Source organism: Dermacentor albipictus, chromosome 4 (genome assembly GCF_038994185.2).
Source record: "Dermacentor albipictus isolate Rhodes 1998 colony chromosome 4, USDA_Dalb.pri_finalv2, whole genome shotgun sequence".
Taxonomy (NCBI): domain Eukaryota; kingdom Metazoa; phylum Arthropoda; class Arachnida; order Ixodida; family Ixodidae; genus Dermacentor; species Dermacentor albipictus.
In genome coordinates this window covers 41,705,803-41,724,469 of record NC_091824.1, presented here as the reverse complement: position 1 = coordinate 41,724,469, position 18,667 = coordinate 41,705,803, and the positions used below count along the sequence as shown (strand labels likewise).

The following is an 18,667-nucleotide window of genomic DNA, read 5'->3' as shown; positions in this document are numbered from 1 at the left end:
CTCCGAACTGTAGACTAATACGCTTATGATCACTTCCGAGGCTGCATGTACTTCCCCTCTTCGTCTATTTCCATTATTGCGAGCTTGCTATACATCCCCTGCGACATCAAGCAGTAGTCAATGGTCGTTTGTCTTTTACGGGATTCCCACGTAATTTGTCCCTCACAATTAGTTTCTCTATTTCCTATAACGAAGTTGTGTCGCTCACAGAAGTCTAGCATCAACTTCCCGTTACAATCTGTGTATCCATCCAGATCCTCGATGTGGCCATTCATGTCACCCAGCAGACAAATATCGGCACCTTCTCCAAACTGCTTTATATCGTCATTCAGACACTTCACTATATCCTTGTTTTCTTGCCTGCATTTGTCCCCTGTCCCTAAATAAACTACTCCTAGCCATGTATTTTTACCGGCAATTGTACCTGATACCCAGACAGGTTCTCTGCAAGTTAACTTTATTCTTTGCCAATTTCTTCCTTGATGTATCACCATAAATACTCCCCTTCCCTTCCTCTCCGTTGTAGTTCTATTGCTCCCTTCCCAGACGTAGCCTTCAATAAACGGTCGGTCTTCTAGATCCCTGAGATGTGTTTCGCATAGCGCGTATACACCTACTTGTTCGTCCTTTAACTGCTGTTCTATTTCTAACCACTTCGCTCTCTTTCTACCGCCTTACATGTTGATGCACCTGATCCTGGTGTTAAATTTCTTTTTTTGTAGTTTTCTTCCTGGACCTCCTAGTGGCCTCAGCCTCTATTGTTGCACTTTTTACATTGTTTCTACCTACCCCTACGCCCTGAGACGCAGTGGACCCCCTAAAAAAGCTACTACCAGGTGCCAGCCGATCTCGGCTCCTAGCCTTCCATTAAAGTGGATGCCATTTCATGTACAGCCTCCGCCAAAGCCTGCTCTATGCACTTCTCTGTTTAGTCTGAATAGTGTGTCGTGTGGGGGCGAAAACGTGGCTCTTTTTGCCATGACGGCTGAGAGTGCTGGAGCACGCCGGTCTACTGCAGCGCCATCTGTCACTGCAGCCTGGAGTCATTGCTGGCAAGAGGATAAGTAATGGTGCAACACAGGGCCTCCGGGATCAGCACTTATGGTTGTCGCGGAGGTCATGCATGTACGTTTAGAGCTCGCCGATCGCTTGCTGTGGTTTTTCCTGCCGCGTTCGCACATCCTTTATGTGCACGGCAAGCGCTGGGTTTACAAGTGTACTTTGTGTGTGTGTATGTGTGCGCGCGCGCGTGCATTGAGGTTCCTGCATAACGATCATAATAACTCCGGGCTGCTTCAGATCGGGCACATTGACAGGGCTGTATTCTTGCCCTTCGGCGCCCTTTCACGGAGTGAAATATGTAAACGTTAGCGGCTGCATTCGTCACGGAGTGATATTTCTTTTTCTTCAGTGAAACCTGGTGACCCAAAAATGATGGGAATCCCGTGCAACCGACTAGGCACAGTCCAGGTGCTCTTTCCGGGCTTTTCATCCTCGTGTCTTTCGAAATACTAAAAACATATGCGTGCTTACCGAACGGAAGGAGCTGGAGGGGTGCGATCGCGCAAGCACCTCGATTTCTGACGAGCGCTTGTTCTCTGTAACCGAAACGCTGAGCCATTGGCTGAGCAGACGATCAGGAACACTGCATGATCTGTGGTCGGAAACGTGCAAGCATAGACGGCGTTGTTGATGAATCTTAACAGTTTGTGTTATTTCTTTTTGCAAATTATAAGAATTTGAGTTGTGTTTTGAGAGCGTTTTAGTTTATAAATGCAGAAAGTTTTGCACAACATGTTTAAATTTCGCGCGTTACGCAGGCCGGTCGATCGCAGCACTCTGGTGGTGGCGTCATCGCAGAAGCGTCCCAGTTTTCCCATTGTTTTTTAGTACGGATGGCACACTGCTGCCCCATTCCATACACACATAGCTTCACGAAGCGTTCGCCAAGGCTGGTAGCACGACGTAATGCTACCTACTGTCTTTTTCCTTCATCCAGGTCTATGCTCCAGGTGATGTCACAAGCTGCACGTTTGCAGCGCGCGCACGAACCCTCTGTTTGATCTGTGCGCGCATGCGGAAAAGTTCTGCTTCGTGCTGCTTGCCATTGCAATTGTGCAATTGCAGCGGCTGAAACAATGCCACAGCGGCTGCGGCTGCTGCGGCGCCCATGCAGTGCTGTGGGGTGCCGGAGCGAACAGAGCAAGAAGAGCTCCGTATCATTCTTCAGATTCCCCAGGGATCCCGTCAAGCGTAAGGCTTGGGAGATGAATATGGGCAGGAAGGACTGGCACGCATCTGACGCTTCTCTTTTGTGCTCGGAACACTTCATGCCAGACTGCTACAATGAAGATTTGCGCCTGCACACCGAGTTCAGGATACCCGTGAAGCTGAGGCTCCGGCCAGACGCGGTGCCGACGGTGTTCGCGCACCGACCCATTCTGCAAGCCAAGCACCGTGGCGCTTTCGAAAAACGTCGAAGGAAAGAGGCAAGTCCAATGTTTCTTTTTTTAATTTTTTGTTTGTTTGTTTGAAGATTCAATGCGAGTGGCCGCAAGTTTCGTTATGAATTAGCGATTGTGTGGGCTTGAGCGACATAGCAGGCATGAGCATGTGAAAGTATTCACGAATATTTGCATGAAAGAAATGTGTCTTCGCTTGTGAGTACGCTCACATAAAATATGGCTGCTTGTTCCTGCCATACAGGTACTTTCGTTCTACCTTTCGTTCGCTATCAAGAATGGTTGCTGCCGCATGGTCCAGCAATCTGGGTCGACTTTGTTGAGCATTCATGACGATGCAGACGACGTCCTACGATCGCCATCGAGAAGCTCGATCGCGATGCATTTTATCCGGATCGAGTGAAGTCAGCAACACCTCCGGATGGCGGTCCTATTCGAGTCGGCCTCGATCGCGATGCAAAATGCCCGTGTGAGAGGGTTACTAAACTCTTGTACCTAGACTAGCATTTTTGGCTTCCCATGTACTGCGTTGCGTTGCAAAATGCAAGGTGTACAAAATGCACTATGAACAATTAATGGTGTATTCATTCATGAACTAGCGCACTTATTCTTGTTTGTTGACAGAGAACATGACTGCTCAGCTAATTCGTAGCATCGCAGCTCCTTGTTTCATGCGTTACAGTGTCATGTGGTTTTCCTTGCCCGCTTCTCACCCTCCCCTTCTGCTTTCTTTCTGTCAACTAAACAGGTCATTGATGCTATCTTGAGAGAAAGTGGTGGGAATGAAGAGCTTGACATGCCGAAGGAGCATTCCCCACTGGGTGCAGAAGTGGCCGTGAAAGCAGATCCATGTTGTCTAGGTGGCGCAAATGACTCCTTGACCTCAACTGCCTCGTGTAGCACAGATGCAGGTATACAGAACGACTGTGGGAGGCATTCTGAATATGTTCAAGTGTTTCTGCGACCAGTACAACAACTTGTATGGATTCAAACCACTACTGAGACTGCGAATTCAGGTTAGTATACCACAGTGATCTAGGTTGAGTTCACAAACGGCTTTCCAATTTTCAGCATACTTTATAAGAACTGTTCATTTGCCCATTGCGATGCTTACATTTGCATTTACTCATGCACATGAGCTCTGTTCTCTGATGACAGTGTTCTTACAAGTGACTGCATCGATTCGTGGCATTTATGATTATTATCACTGAGCTCTCCTTCCTGTGTTCATCTGTATCACACTCTCATCTGGTCACTCGCTGCTGCTTGGGTCAACTTGTGACTGTATATTAAATGAGTGCCTGTTTGAATAAATACTGTATTTATTCAATTATAGGTCAATTATATTATTAATTATTATTAATTAATAATATATATTCAATTATCACACGACACCAACAACATGACCCCAGTAGCAACATCAAAAGCAGCACCACCGAAATGAGTCAGCAGAGGTGAAACCAGAAGCGGCAGAAGTGACGAAAGACGCGATTGCAGGGTCACTAGTTTGCATGATCACTACTTCGGCCACCTCCCAAGTGGAGCTGTGAAACCGAAGTATGTCTAAGAATGTTGTTTTGGACAGGCTGCAGCAACCCAATACAAAGGGCAAGACCACCACTACCACCGTGTGACATCACAAGCTGCGTTCTTGCAAAGTGCACGCGCTACCCCTCTGCGTTTCAGCTGTTGCGCGCATGCAGGAAACTTATGTTTTGTTCAGCTTGCCATTGGAATTGTTCATCTTGCAGTGGCTGAACCAACTCTACCACGGCACCCCTGTTGCGCTGTGGGGTGTCGGAGCAAAAAGAGCAAGGAGAGCTCCGTATCGTTCTTCACGTTCCCCAAGGATCCGGTCATGCGTAAGGCTTGGGAGATGAATGTGGGCAGGAAGGACTGGCGTGCATGTGGCACTTCTGTTTTGTGCTCGGAACATTTCACGCCAGACAGCTACTTTGGCGATTTGCGCCTGCTCTCCGAGTTCAAGATACCTGTGAAAAAGCTGAGGCTGCGGCCAGATGCAGTGCCGACCAAGTTCGCGCACAGACCCATCCTGCAAGCCAAGGGCCATGGCATTGGGCCATTGGAAGAATGTCGAAGGAAAGAGGCAAGTGTTGCGTTGTTTGTTTAAAGATTGAATGTGAGCGTGTGCTGGTGAGTGCAAGTGGCCGTGAGTGTCATTATGAATGAGTGATTGTAAGGATGTGAGTGGCAGGCATGAACATGTGGAAGTGTGAACGAATGATTGCATGATAAAAATGTGTCATCACTTGTGAGTATGCTCACATAAAATATGGCTAGCCTGTTCCTGCCACACCGGCACTTTCAATCACGATCAAGGATGGTAGCTTCTTCATAGTTCAGCAATCTAGATTGACTTGGTTGAGCATTCATGCCGATGCAGACGACGTCCTATGATTGCAATCGAGAAGCTCGATCGCGGTGCATGGACTGCTATCTACTTTTTCCAGATAGAGTGAAATCGCAATCTAAATTGTTCATTTAGCAACACCAGATCCCGTTGGTAGTCTGATCCAAATCGGGCTCGATCACAATGCAATGTGCCCATGTGACAGGGGGTACTGTTACGGTTGGCGTGTAACACCCTGGGAAAAAAGGATGCTTTACCACCATGCCTCATCGAAACGCAGGGTGAATTCCCAATTTGCTGTGGTTGTGAGTTGTCACCGGTCTGTCAGGTGCACTGCAGTACTTATAGGCCCCTTCGTGTGCGTGCATGCCTAAGCGAAACAAAGAGTGGATTCCTAATTTGCTATGGTTGTCTCGAGTGGATGCCGGTCTCGCGGACGCCCCGCAGTGTTCACAGGCCCCTTTGTGTGTGTGCGTGAAAACCCTTTCCGCGAACCAGCCAGGAATCGTGGGCTACCGCCAGCGGAGGCACGCTTGTGAAGACATCAACTGGGAGAATGGATCAGTCGCCCATCCACAACCACATGCCCTTTCCGCGAACCAACGACAAGCGAAAGAAAAGGGCTCAGCTGCCTACGATCCCCATGACCCGCGGGTTGCCACCAGTGGAGGCAAACTCTGGAAAACGTCCTGGGAAATGGGTGCCGTCGCTAAGCACCGTGAGACTCGGTGCATGTCACGTGACATTGACGTGAACTAGATCCCGCCTACGATTTTAGGGAGCCTATTTACAGGGCCCCGCAATGTACTTTTTGACTTTATTCTCTTCTTATCTTTCACCAACGATTGAATAAACCGTGCAAGTTTCGCGCTAGAAGTCGTCTCGTCTCTGTCTGATCGCCGTGGTCTACCGGACGCCTGCAGCCTCCCGACTACGCCACGCTACCCAATAGTAACGTCGGTCGAGCTTCGATAAACAGGCGTCGTAATAACCGGTTAGCAGCGGTGAGGTACGCTACCCTGGAGAATGCAACAACTAGTTGGCAGCAATTGGAATACGCAACCCTGGAGACCCCAACTTTGGATGACATCTAAAAAATCGTCTCCTCTTCGTCCTGGTGACAACGTTCCGAAGGGATGTGTCAGGAATAATGACTGCATGTGGTGAGTGCAAGGCTTTTCTTCACTAAGATATCACTTGGCTTTACTTTTTTTTTTTTTAGAAATACAGAGCAGTGATTTTTCTTTAACCATTGACGGAAGTTTTGAGTATGTCGAGGTTGTTATAGAGTGAAGAGTTAGCAGCACTAAGGGCAGCCATGAACTTGAAGGCACTAAAGAAGCCGGAATTGTTGAGCTTGGCCAGTGTTGGGCCTCCAAATTGCCGAATCAGTGAGAAAGCCGGAGATCATTGAGGCGATCGAAGTGAGCGGGGCAGACGACGATGAACTGAAGGAATGCCTAGAGAGCATTGCAAATAAGGAGGAAGAGCATAAGCGCCTCGAAGAAAAGGAAGGGCTTAAGCGCCTAGAGGAAAAGGAAGAGCACGAGCGGGCAGCATGCGATGCACTCGATATAAAGCACCTAGAGATTGAGCTTCTGAGAGCTAAAAATACTGAAAGACCTAGCACAGAGGCACGTGAAATCGAGCGCAGAATAACAGACTTCATGGCACCCTACGCAGTAGGAGGGTACATAGGTCTTTTTCTGGTGCACTTTGAGTGCGTGTGTGAGAAAGCAAAACACGCGAGAAACGTGGCCGCAACGCTTGCTTACGTTACTGCCACGTGAGGTAGCTGATATGATTGCCCGCATGGGGAAAGAAGAAGCAGAGGACTTCTATGAAGTCAAAGCGAATCTGCTTGAAAAGTATAGATTATCAGCAGAAGCATTCAGGCGAAAATTCAGGGAAGTCGAGAAGACCAAAAGTAAGTCCTACTCAGATTTTGCGTACACCTTGAAGGTAAATCTGAAGGAATGGCTCAGCGAAGAGGGTGCACTCGGCGACGCCGAAAAGACAATGCAGTGCGTTGCTTTAGAACAGTTCTACCATCAGCTGCCAGTAAACATCAAGTATTCGGTTCAGGATAGGCCAGGTGTAGACACTATCACAAGAGCAGCTGATCTCGCTGAGGAGTATGTAGCTCGTCGTGCATTCGAAGGCAACGAAGTTTCTAAGAAGGAGAGAAATAAATACAGACCCGACAAGCCAAAGCGATAGTCAAAGCCGAGTCAGTATAACTCAAAGGAAAGTTCAAATTCGGTGAAAAATAGTGATGAGAACAGCAAGGGAAGGGAGGAGCCACCCGAACAGAGGGCAGAAAGGCAAAAGAAAAAAGATTTCAAGGCCAAGAAACCAGTAGTTTGCTACAACTGCCAGCAAACGGGGCATATGACCATGGGATGCAAAAATCCCAAACTAGTGTTCATGTCACTAACTAGTAACGAGAAAAAGCTGAAATTGCTAGGACTGTACATTCGAGACCTCGTGGTAAACGGCAAACCGTGTAGGGTGCTTCGCGACTCGGCAGCCACGATGGATGTGGTGCATCCATCGTACGTAGAGGAAGGTGAGTTCACGGGATAATGTGCTTGGATAAGGCAGGCCATAGAGACCTCCAGTGTTTGTCACCCTGTAGCCAAGATTCGTATCGAAGGCCCTTTTGGAGTACTGGACACTGAAGCCGCCGTCTCGGCACATCTCCCGCCACAATATCCATATTTGTTTTCTAACAAATCTGAGGACTTGCTGTGACACGGGGGAGTCGGGTTTAGTGAAGGAATAGTGCAAGCCATAACCCGTTCTAAGGCAAGGGAGCTCGCAGCCAGGGCAGCGTACGAATGTCCAGTGGTGGAGGAAACAGTTTTGACGGAGGATTCGTCAACCAACACCTAACAGGACAGCCCTCTAGGGGATAACGTGGAAAGTACACTGGCTAATAAAGAGGTCAGGAAAGCACCGGAGCCTGAAATGTCTCAAGAGGCAGAATGCAGAAGAAAGTTATTAAATGTAAGCCCTGCCACATGGATTGCTGAGCAAGGAAAAGGTTCTACCCTGCGTAACCTAAGGCCAAACACGAAAGAAGGTGTGGCCAAACAGAACATAAAGTTCCTCAAGAGGGCAGGCGTCCTCTATAGAAAGTACACAAGTCGAAAGGGAGTGAATTTGACCAACTCGTGGTGCCGCATCCTTATCGTGAGCAGCTCCTGTACCTGGCTCACGGCGGCTTTTGGACTGGGCATCTGGGCATTCGTAAAACAAAGGACCGCTTACTGCAGGAATTTTACTGGCCCGGCTGCTTTCGAGAAGTAGACGCATTCGTAAGAAGCTGCGACACATGTCAAGGCATAGGCAAGCCCGGAGATAAGGCTAAAGCACCAATGAAACTTGTTCCCATTATCACGGAGCCATTTCGCAGGCGCATAATAGACACAGTAGGACAACTTCCTGCAACACAGTCTGGCTATCGGCATATTCCTACTGTACTATGCCCCGCAACGAAATTTCCAGAGCCAGTGCCCCTCAAAGAACTGAGCTCGGTGGAGATCGTCAACGCGCTTTTGTCTATCTTCACGCGAGTAGGGTTTCCCGCAGAAATCCAATCAGATCAAGGATCTGTCTTTACAAGCACGTTGACCTCGACGTTTCTGGAAATGTGCGGTATTAAAATTATTCATCGCTCAGTGTACAACCTGCAGTCAAACGCGGTATAGAAAGTCCACTCAGTCATGAAATGGCTTTTGCCAGCCCTTTGTTATGAGCACAAAGCCGATTGGGACGTTTGCTTGCCTGCAGCAATGTTCCTGCTTCGAACTGCACTGCACGAGTTAACAGGGTTTTCACCTTCAGAGCTTGTTTATAGTCGCTGCCTTTGCTCCCCTCTTCGCATTCTTCGAGAAGCCTGGGAAGGCCGGGCAGACGATCCTTCGGTTGTGGCCTACGTGGTAGAGCTGTTAGACTGTCTGCACACTTCTCAAGAATTACCAGGACAGGAAATGCATAAGCCACAATGCAACGCTAAGCATTACTGTGACAGGACGGCTCGAATGTGATGCTTTGAAGTTGGGGAAAAGGTAATGATCCTGAAACCCTCATTGAAAAACAAACTACAGGTTCAATGGGAGGGATCGGTTGACATAATTCAGAAATTATCTGAAACAAACTACGTAATCATGGTACCGGGAAAACGAAGGACACCACAAGTGTACCACAGCAATCTACTTAAACCCTACCCGCAGAGGGAGGCCATTGTGAACATGGCCCTTAACCAGCCTGAGGAGATGCCTGTCGACTTTCCGAAGTTAACATCAGTAACGGAGGCAAAAGACGTTCAAAAGACCATTGACAAGCTAGTAGAGCAGGCAAAGTTGAATCCCAAAACAAAGGGTAGAACTGAGGGAACTTGTGTTTGAATTTAAAGACATATTTTCAGACACCCCTGGCAAAACCACTGTGATCATCCACGATATAGAGTTAACCTCATCAAACCCAGTTCGTTCGAAAGCTTATCGCGTTTCACCTTGTCAACGTCAAGTCATGGCCGCTGAAATAAACAAGATGTTAGAGCTAGGTGTAATCGAACCCGGAGAGAGTGATTATACCTCGCCTCTTGGTTGAGGTCCCTGGAAATGAGCCACGACCGTGTATAGACTACCGCAGGCTCCACTTAATCACGAAGAACCAGACTTACCCAGTACCACATATCGAGAAAAGGTTTGAGAGAGTTAGCAGTGCTAATTTCATCTCTACGCTCGATTTACTCAAAGTGTACTGGCAGGTTCTGTTGAACGAGAGGGCAAGCAGGCTTGTGGTGTTTATTTCCCCGCTGGAAACCTTTCGGCCGAAAGTCCTGAGCTTTGGATTGAAGAATGCTCCTTATTGTTTCTTTAGCCTTATGGACCAGGTTCTAGGGGAATAGAGGACTTTGCACTTCCTTATCTCGATGACATAGCAATCTTTTTTTCATCATGGACGGACCATGTGCAACACCTGCGAACCGTGTTGTGTTGTCTACAAGAGGCCAACTTAACTGTCAAGGCTCCCAAATGCCAGTTAGGGCGCATTGAGGTAGTTTATCTAGGTCACCTAATAGGGCAAGGCCATCATCAGCCTTCCGAGGTTAAACTGACCGCAATAGCCAACTTCCCGCAACCACGCACCAAGCCGGACATCAGGTCATTCCTTGGTTTGGCAGGGTATTACCAAAGATATATCCTGCATTATTCCGAGATTGCAAGTTCTTTAACGGATGCTCTCAGGAAAACAGAACCACGAACGGTAAAGTGGGATGACGCAAAAGAAAAGTATTTTAGTACGCTGAAAAAAGCACTAACGAGTCGGCCAGTGTTGAACGCGCTCGACTACTCTTCCTTAGTGTGATGCTAGCGACAGGGGTATGGGGGTGGTGCTTTGTCAAAAGAGACATGACGCGAACGAACACCCTGTACTGTACGTCAGAAGAAAGCTTTCAGTTTGTGAGGAAGTCTGCTGTGCATGAGAAAAAGAATGCGCCAGTGTAGTATGGGTGGTGCAGAAGCTAGCTTGCTATATCACTGGTACAAGGTTCACCATAGAGACTGACCACTGTCCCCTCACATGGCTGCAGTCCATGTCTACAAAAAACAGTCGTCTTTTGCGCTGGAGCTTGGCTCTTCAACAGTACACCTGCGATATTCGCTACAAGAAGGGCAAGCTTAACGGCAATGCCGATGGTCTGAGTCGTTCCCTCTAGAGTAACAAAAGCCTCATGCTCATTCAGGTTTCCGTGGCATTTTTATGTTGGTATTCTTTTTTTCTCTCGTACGTTTTTTTAATTATTATCTTGAAGTTCTAGTTGATCTTTAGCTGATTTTAGTAACCGCGTCTTAACGCAAGAAATGGCTGTTTTTAGTGTTCGGGGAATGGGAAAGCAGTAGCGTTTCTTTTTTTTTTTTTTGTAAAGCCTGGTATGTCTTGGGGGAGAGTGGCATTGTGCTCGCCGTTTTGTGGTTGTGGCTCCGGCACTGTTCTGGGTGATTGCTTGCCCAAACAGGAGACGAAAAGTTCCAAGACTGGTTTGCAAGTCCCTTTCACTGGACCAGACCAGGGAGAAAAGGCACAAGAGCACCACAAGGACTGATCGTCCTGGGAAAGTGGGTCCGCCGCAAAGCACCGTGGGACTCAGTGCATGTCACGTGACGTTGACGTGAACAAGATCCCGCGTACAATTTTATGGAGCCTATTTAAAGGGCCCCGCAATGTACTCTTTGACTTCATTCTCCTCTTATCTTTCACCAACAGTTGAATAAACTGTGCAAGTTTCGCACTAGAAGTTGTCTCGTCCCTGTCTGATCGCTATGGTCTACGGGACGCCTGCAGCCTGCCGACAATGCCACGTTACCCAATAGTAACGTCGGTCGAGCCTCGATAAACAGGCGTCGCAACAACTGGTCGGCAGCGGTGAGGTACACTACCCTGAAGAACACAACAGTACTAAACTCTTGTACCTAGACCAGTACTTTTGTCTGCCCATATACTATGTTGTGTTGCAAATTGCAAAGCACATAATATACACAGTGAACAATTAACGGTGTACATTTATTCGAGAACTAGTGTGTTTATTCTTGTTGACATGGCTGCTCAGCTAAATCGTAGCATTGCAGGTCTTTGTTTTATGCATTATAGTGTCATGTGTTTTTCTTTGCCCTCTTCTCACCCGCCCCTCCTTTCTTTCTATCAAATACACAGGTGATTCATGCTCTCTTGAGAAAAAGTGATGGGAATGAAGAGCTTGACATGCAGAAGGAGCATTCCCCACTGGGAGCAACAACGGCCGTGGAAGCTGATCCATGTTTAGGTGGCACAAATGACTCCTTGACCTCAACTGCCTCTTGTAGCACAGATGCCAGCATACAGAACGACTGGTCAGGGCATTCTAAATTTGTTCAAGTGTTTCTGCGACCAGTGCAACGACATGTACGGATTCAAACCACTACAAAGACTGCAGATTCAGGTTAGTATACCACAGCGATCTAGGTTGAGTTCACAAACAGCTTTCCAATTTTCAGCATACTTTATAAAAACTGTTCATTTGCCTATTGCTATGCTTACATTTGCGTTTACTCATGCACATGAGCACTGTTATTTGATGACAGTGTGCTTACAAGTGAGTGCTTCAATTTGCGGCATTTTTTATTCTTATCACTGAGCTCTCCTTCCTGTGTTCATCTGTATCACACTCTCGTCTGCTCACTCGCTGGTGCTTGGGCCAATTTGTGGCTGTATATTAAATGAGTGCCTGTTTGATTAAATGCCATATTCAACTATAGGTCAACTTTTTTTTCGCCTGAATATGTTGCCCAATATGAGCTTTTGATCTATATTATTATTGACCAAGGAATCTCAACCTTGAATCGTGAACAAAGTTACCAAAAGTACTGAGCTGATGGAGTTCCTCTGTCGCACCTAGTTCTTCATGCAGCACTGGCACAAGTACGTTAGATATGTTTGTTTGTGCTAAATATATATACCAAAAATAAAACGTTCAATAGTAGCATTGAGAAAACCAATCAGATACGCTCAGAAATGCCTGTACATTTGCACATTACACTCGAACCAGCCATGCCAGTGAGCCAATGCTTGTGTGTTGCCACCCCACGAACGAGAATAAAAGTGAAATACTCATACAGTTAGCTGTGTGCATCTATGCACATCTGCGAAGCATCTGCCGTGAACAGCTCTGGCAGTTTCGACGAGGATACAGCTTGTGCCTTCGACTAACGAGATTTAGTGACTGAGCTTATGGTAAAAGTGTCGGGCTCGAATTTCTTGGTTTTTCTCAAAAGCTGTTGGACTCCTGTATTTGAGTTATTATTTTTTATTATTTGGCAAGTTCGATGTGTTGGGTTAACTTATATTCCAGTAAATATAGTATGTTCTTGCATTTTAATGCTTTGCCGAAACAGACTTGCTTTAGAGAGTGTACAGGTTTATTAGTGCATGCTGTGACAAGCTTCCTCTTTTAATATTAATCAGCACTATTTATGGTAATACTTCAAAAATAATAATAAAACTGGCCAGTGGTATAACCTCAGAAATTTAGCTGTTTCCCTCCGCTCATTAAAAACAAGAAAAGCACCATGCATGGTCAAGTGAACTAAAAAAATTAGGGCTACTTGATTTCTGAACCAAACTAGACAGCCACGGAAACTGCTGCAGGACACCCCACCGAGACCAGAGCCTCTAAGGTTAAATGTGCTCGTCGTGGTACCACACACACCCATCACCAACTGCACGAATCAACTATGCAAGTTGGCTAGTATGTACAAGCGACTAGCCAACACCACCTAGAACTTGTGACATCACCAGAGAGAGTAGGCTGTGTTGCTCTACGGCTTAGGTGCAGTGTGTCACAGATGAACAGAGGCAAAGCCGTTGCATTGCCAGCATTTGCCTCATACAGCACGAGATGCCGGATCTAACCAGTGTGCTGCACTATCCATTCTACATCACCGTAGTGATGTAACCACGGTGAAAAAAAGATGCCATGCAAGGGCCTTATCTAAGTTTTGGTGGTGTTTAACTAGACCTGTCACAGTGTTCTTCACTTGTTTGGAAGCCCCCTACGAAAATTTCAACCTGATGCTTGCTCTGGCGTATATAGCATATCAAGCAGCACGAATCTTAAGCTGTCTCTAATGTCACTGTGGAGACCTAAGCTAAGCCTGCTGCAGCAGCATGTGATCAGGCGAGCAAGAGATATGACTGACCAGTTTTAGGGCAGGGACGTCAGTTTTCTATTTGGACAAACACGCAGCCCACTGAGCTGGCACTGGAGTGCTGCAAACCAAATGTGGCTGATGAAGGCAAAGACGGCTGCTACATTACCCTAATGATAGGTCTCCATCAGTGGCTAGACCTAGACCCTTTAACATAAAGAATAAATCTCAGTAAGGATGCTGAAATAACAACCTAGCTTTGTTGTCAAGGCGAGACAGACGGAAGTGAAAATAAAACAGCTGGCAGCAGACAGGCCAGAAATTGCTATAAATTTGGCCTGAAGAAGGCAGGCTGGGTGCATCATTTTTATTCTGGGACATGTGGCCGTTTCATCCTAATGCCATAAGTTTCAGGAGGTGTTGCCATAAACCTCATTGGCAATAACAATTGAGGGAAAAACAACTGCCTCGCATTGGCAGATATGTTTGCTGTTATGGGTAGCTTTTATCTTTCAGACCAAGTTTCAAATAATTATTGGAGGCACAAATAGTTTGCACAGCCGTAGAAATCCCTGAATGTGTTCAAGGATTTCCCGAACACAGGCCTTGCTATAGTGTATACTTTACACTTCTAGGTTCGCAAACTGATGTTGGATTTGAAGTAGGAGCTGAAGACATTGACACTACCTTAGTGTGGCACTCTGCTCCTCATAAAAGCCGGCAGTAAAGTGGTGAACCGTTCATCATTTCTCATGATTTGGACTCTTCGCATGGGCTGCTGCGCGCATGGTTGTCTGCTGGGTGAGGCCACTTTGTTCATTTCATTGCAGCTTTATTTGAGGTTTACTGTGCAGTTATATTTTTTTTCCATAAATGTAGCATATCAACATTCATGTGCACTTGCTCTTACCTATGTTCACTCATGTATTTCCCCAGTGGTGAAGAGTTCATTTCTCAGGATTTGGGCTCTTCTTATGAGCCGTCTGCTTGTGCCACTAATATCGGGCAAGGCCACTTCGTTCATCTCATTGCAGGCTGATTTGAAGTCTACTGTGCAAAGTAATTTTTTCCGTAAACAAGCATAGCAATATTCATGTCCACTCATGTTTATTATACCCACTCAGTTACACTCTTCAGAAATGAATATGAGTAGTGAGGGCGTCAACCTATGAACACAAGAAGCATATCATTCAGTGTTTGAATTAGGGGAACAAAGGGTTGAAAAAGCAATGTTGGTTCTCCTGCACCTACTTTGGTGTTTAAGGAAGTGACTGTACTCGAAGGGCTCCTTTACGTGATTAGTTCAGTATGCCTTTTGTTGTACTACAGTTGATGGTGTGTCAAATTTCTTTTCTTTCTTTTTTTTTTGCCTTTTTCAGGAACTTTAAATGTGACTGCCGAGTCCCCTGGCTCACAGGATGAATAAAAATATGTTGTTTTGTAGAGTAGATTATTGCAGCTATCCTCAACATGCAAGCATCACAACTAATGTGAACGACACAGCACTTGAAGTCATAGCTCTCTGCCCCAACCAGCACAAATTTGTTTGGCACAGTCAGCCCCAAATTGGACCATTTGCTGCTGGGAATGTGCTTCTTGCAGCAGAAATTCTTTTCTGGCCTGAATCCAGTGAAGTCTTTGCAGATGCTGTGATCAGCAAAGGTGGCTACCATGTCAAAGAAGACTTCCATCATCAGCAGAACCTGTTCATTCCGTCTGTGCAGAAAGTGTTAAGAATCGTGTGTGCCATCCAGTCTGCTTTCCACCGTCATATTATAAATGTCACAGGTAGAAAAATTGGTTTATTTCACTGACTGTAAAGTGCAATACAGGTTATTATTGCATCGCAGTTGACATGAACACAAATTTAAACTGCCTGATAAACAGTTGCAAAGACCCATTACCTCTAGTAACTTCCCCCTGCCACTAATGCTGCTAAAGCTGCTGGTAGTGACACTGCCTGGAAGAATTAGCTGTGGCTACTGTATTAAAGTGCTGTTTCTAAACATTGTTTCTTCATACTCATTTCAAAATTTTTGGGGGGTTTGCGGAGAGGACCAGACAGAACTGTTGTCAGCAGCTGTGGAAAATGAAACGGTTATAGCTGGTGATGGCCGTTCAGACTAGCCGGGGTTTTCTCCAAAGTTTGGCACATACTCTGTGTTGCACGTGAACCAAAACAAGGTCATTCACCTCGAGCTGGTGCAGGTAACTGCATCATTTTTCTTGTGTACCCAAATGCACCTGGCTTGTTTTTTTATAACTTTCAGTTGAATGAAGTCGGTGGCAGTAACAACATGGAACTGGAACACCTTAAACGAGGCCCGAGATACCTGAAATGTCAAGGAATTACAATTGCCACACTAATAACTGACAGGCATGGACCAACCAGGAAGTGCCTTGCCTGCAGCCCTAGAGATATAGACCACAGATTTGATGTATGGCATTTTGCAAAAGGTAATCACTTACAGATGGATATTTGCATACGGTGCTTCTGTATATGTTTTTGAAGAGGCTGTGTCATGCAAATATACAAAAATAAGAATTATTTCATTAGTGGCACTCTTGCAGCTTCGTTGTGTTCTCCAAATGTCAAGGCATCAAGGAGAAACTTCTAGCGGCTACAAAGCACTCCAAGGACAGCAGTGTTATTGCTTTTTTAATAAAATTAATCATCAGTCACCTGTACTGCTGCGCTTCAACAAGCAATGAAGATAGGAATCTGATTGTAGCAAAGTGGCTCTCCATTTTGAACCACATTTCTGATGTGCACAGTGGACATTCATCCCCGTTTCTTGGCTGTGAGCATGGCACTCTGGAACGACGCAAGTGGACAAAATAAGGTAAACACTGTAGGGCCTGTCTAATGACACTTGAAACAAGTACAGCAGACTTCTCTTAAATTCTTCTTGTAGAGATATGTAAAGTTTACAACATTAGCAGTTGTTGGTACTTAATGGGAGCATGGGAACAGTGACTGGATTGCTTAGCTTCACACTTTAGTAGTGGCAGCATGCACTACGTGTTTGCACACATGAAATATTTGTTGAGACACATTTTTAACAGCTCTGTGCACCGAGTACAAATGCATGTATTACTGACGAAGGACTGCATAATTGCTGGGAGCTCCCCTGTAGCATTGATTACAAGGGACGCTGTTTCGTGCAATCAGCCTAACTACATCAGGAGTATGCTGCAGATTTTGTCTGCACATGGCATGCTGTGTGTGCTTCTAGTAAAGCATGCAATGTCGCAGTTCGGCCACTGCTCATGTGTGCAGTATACATTCTGGTGTGCATGTGCTTAAAGTACTGTTGTGATACCTCACGATAGAATTTTGTACTTTCTCTCGTGTCTCATTACTAGTGTCACTAATAAACTTTTGCAGTAAGGCTCTATTTTTACATTTTTTTCGATAATATGCTCGAACCTTGTTATAACGGAACGGGATATAACAAAATAATGGGTATAACGAAGTAAATAAAATTCCACTTGAAAGCTGCATAGACATTCACGTATATGAAGCCTCGTTATAACTTAGTAAAGTTTACCTGCCGATTGGTGCAACAAAGTAGATTTGTCTCCGAAAAAAATATATATATACGCGACCGTTGCACGCCGAGTACATTGCTTTCTGCGGGATTAGGCACTCGTTCGCTGCGGCTGTTCAAAACTTCCGCCTCCCTGTGTCGAATACGTCGTCGAGCAACGCTGGTATTTCTCACTACCCCGTGCACAAGAAGCAGCTCACTATCGCACTTCACCGACCTCTCTTGAGCGTGCCTGGCTGAGCGATCCGCGCGCGCTGCGCGTCTACACACGGCAGGCAGGCCCCGTAGGTGGGCGTGGACTCCGAATTCTCCCCGGCGCAATCTCTGGGGTACGCCCCCTCCCCCCCCCCAAGTCGGATATGGCCTCGAGCTCCACCACTGGAAAAGCTGGCGCCACCGTCGACGTGACATGAGGGATCACGTGGAGCCAGCGGGCGCGTCGGCTGCTTCGGAAGTGCCGAAGTGAGCTGAAAACGAAAGTTTAAAGTCCCACCTGCGCCGCGGTTCTGATTAAGTGGCGAGACTTTACCGCCTTGGGTGTCTGCTTGGCAACATTTGGAAGTATTATAATAGGTAGTGGCTGCCTTTGGAGGCGTGCAGCATGGTAGGCTACTGCTCGGTGCCGCAGTGCCGGACGTACGCAACGGAGCCCATTGTCAGCCTTTCACACGTAGCCGCAGGGCAAGGAGCTGCGTGAAGCTTGGCTGGCGAAACTTAGAACCGGCAGACTGCCATCGGCTACAACTCGGGTATGCAGCAAGCACAGACGCGAGGAACATTTCTGCTACGGCGCAGGGACTGCGCGATGTTCGGTGAGTAGCAGAAAACGCGCACTGAAACATTCGCCTGCGCCCGCTGCCCGGTTAATGTCATGACGGTTTGGTCTATGAACTTGTTGATGCTAGATGCTGGCAAGTTCACTGTAACGGAAAGGGAGCGGTAAGATGCACATGAAAAAAAGGCATGGCATATGGTCATGTTTGTGTTATGAATTAGTGCACTGGATTACGAAAAACAAGCAGAGGGAAATCGCCCGCTGAGAAGACCGATAAACATGCATACAGTGCGACGCAACTTGAGAAACGTTGGAATGTCCAAGAACGTAGAAGACAAAAAAAAAAAAAAGATTGAATCGTCGCGGCGGCATGTCGCCGTAGCTATAGGCGTCGAAGTACGCGTCTCATAACGGAATTATATTTGAACACTTCTGATAGCGTCCACGCAACAATGGTTGCTAGTGTATACTATGAAATGCTCGTATGCTGCGGCCTAAAGCTCACGGCACGGTGCGAAAACGTGCTCACAGCGAAAGCAAAACACTGTGCGCGGACAATGTACTTTGCATGCAGACGCGCACTCGGTCGCTGCGAACCCGTGCGATCGCTGGATTGGGGCTCCATTCTGTTATGCCCCATTTGGTTATACAGACAGCCCACTATAAGAACATATTTCACATAGTTTACTCGCAGCGTTTGGCTACCTTTGACGCAAGAAGCCGGTTCGGTAGACTCCATCGCGGCGGCCGCGCGCATGTGGCGTTTACTGTACGTATTCGGTAATGAGATAGCGTCTGTAAATAATTCCGTG

At 46.6% G+C, this 18,667-nt stretch overlaps 1 protein-coding gene and 1 long non-coding RNA gene across 3 annotated transcripts; one reads left to right on the top strand and one right to left on the bottom strand.

Annotated features, from left to right (window-relative positions):
* Positions 1-1,870: 1,870 nt before the first annotated feature.
* LOC135921360 (uncharacterized) lies at positions 1,871-16,217 on the top strand. Of its 2 annotated transcripts, none has more exons than XM_065455693.2 (7): positions 1,871-2,489; positions 3,211-3,478; positions 4,214-4,569; positions 11,560-11,824; positions 14,165-14,330; positions 15,800-15,986; positions 16,101-16,217. In XM_065455693.2, the coding sequence occupies exons 1-5, from the start codon at positions 2,139-2,141 to the stop codon at positions 14,254-14,256; spliced, it is 1,332 nt and encodes a 443-aa protein (XP_065311765.2). In that variant the 5' UTR covers positions 1,871-2,138; the 3' UTR covers positions 14,257-14,330; positions 15,800-15,986; positions 16,101-16,217. The 2 variants fall into 2 exon arrangements, with proteins under 2 accessions (XP_065311765.2, XP_065311764.2); XM_065455692.2 differs by having other exon boundaries at positions 14,909-15,986.
* LOC135907131 (uncharacterized) lies at positions 16,172-17,289 on the bottom strand. The gene is made up of 2 exons (XR_010565903.1): positions 17,081-17,289; positions 16,172-16,344 (listed from the first exon to the last, which is right to left on the bottom strand). It is a non-coding gene; the product is annotated as an uncharacterized lncRNA (long non-coding RNA).
* Between the last annotated feature and the right edge of the window lie 1,378 nt (positions 17,290-18,667).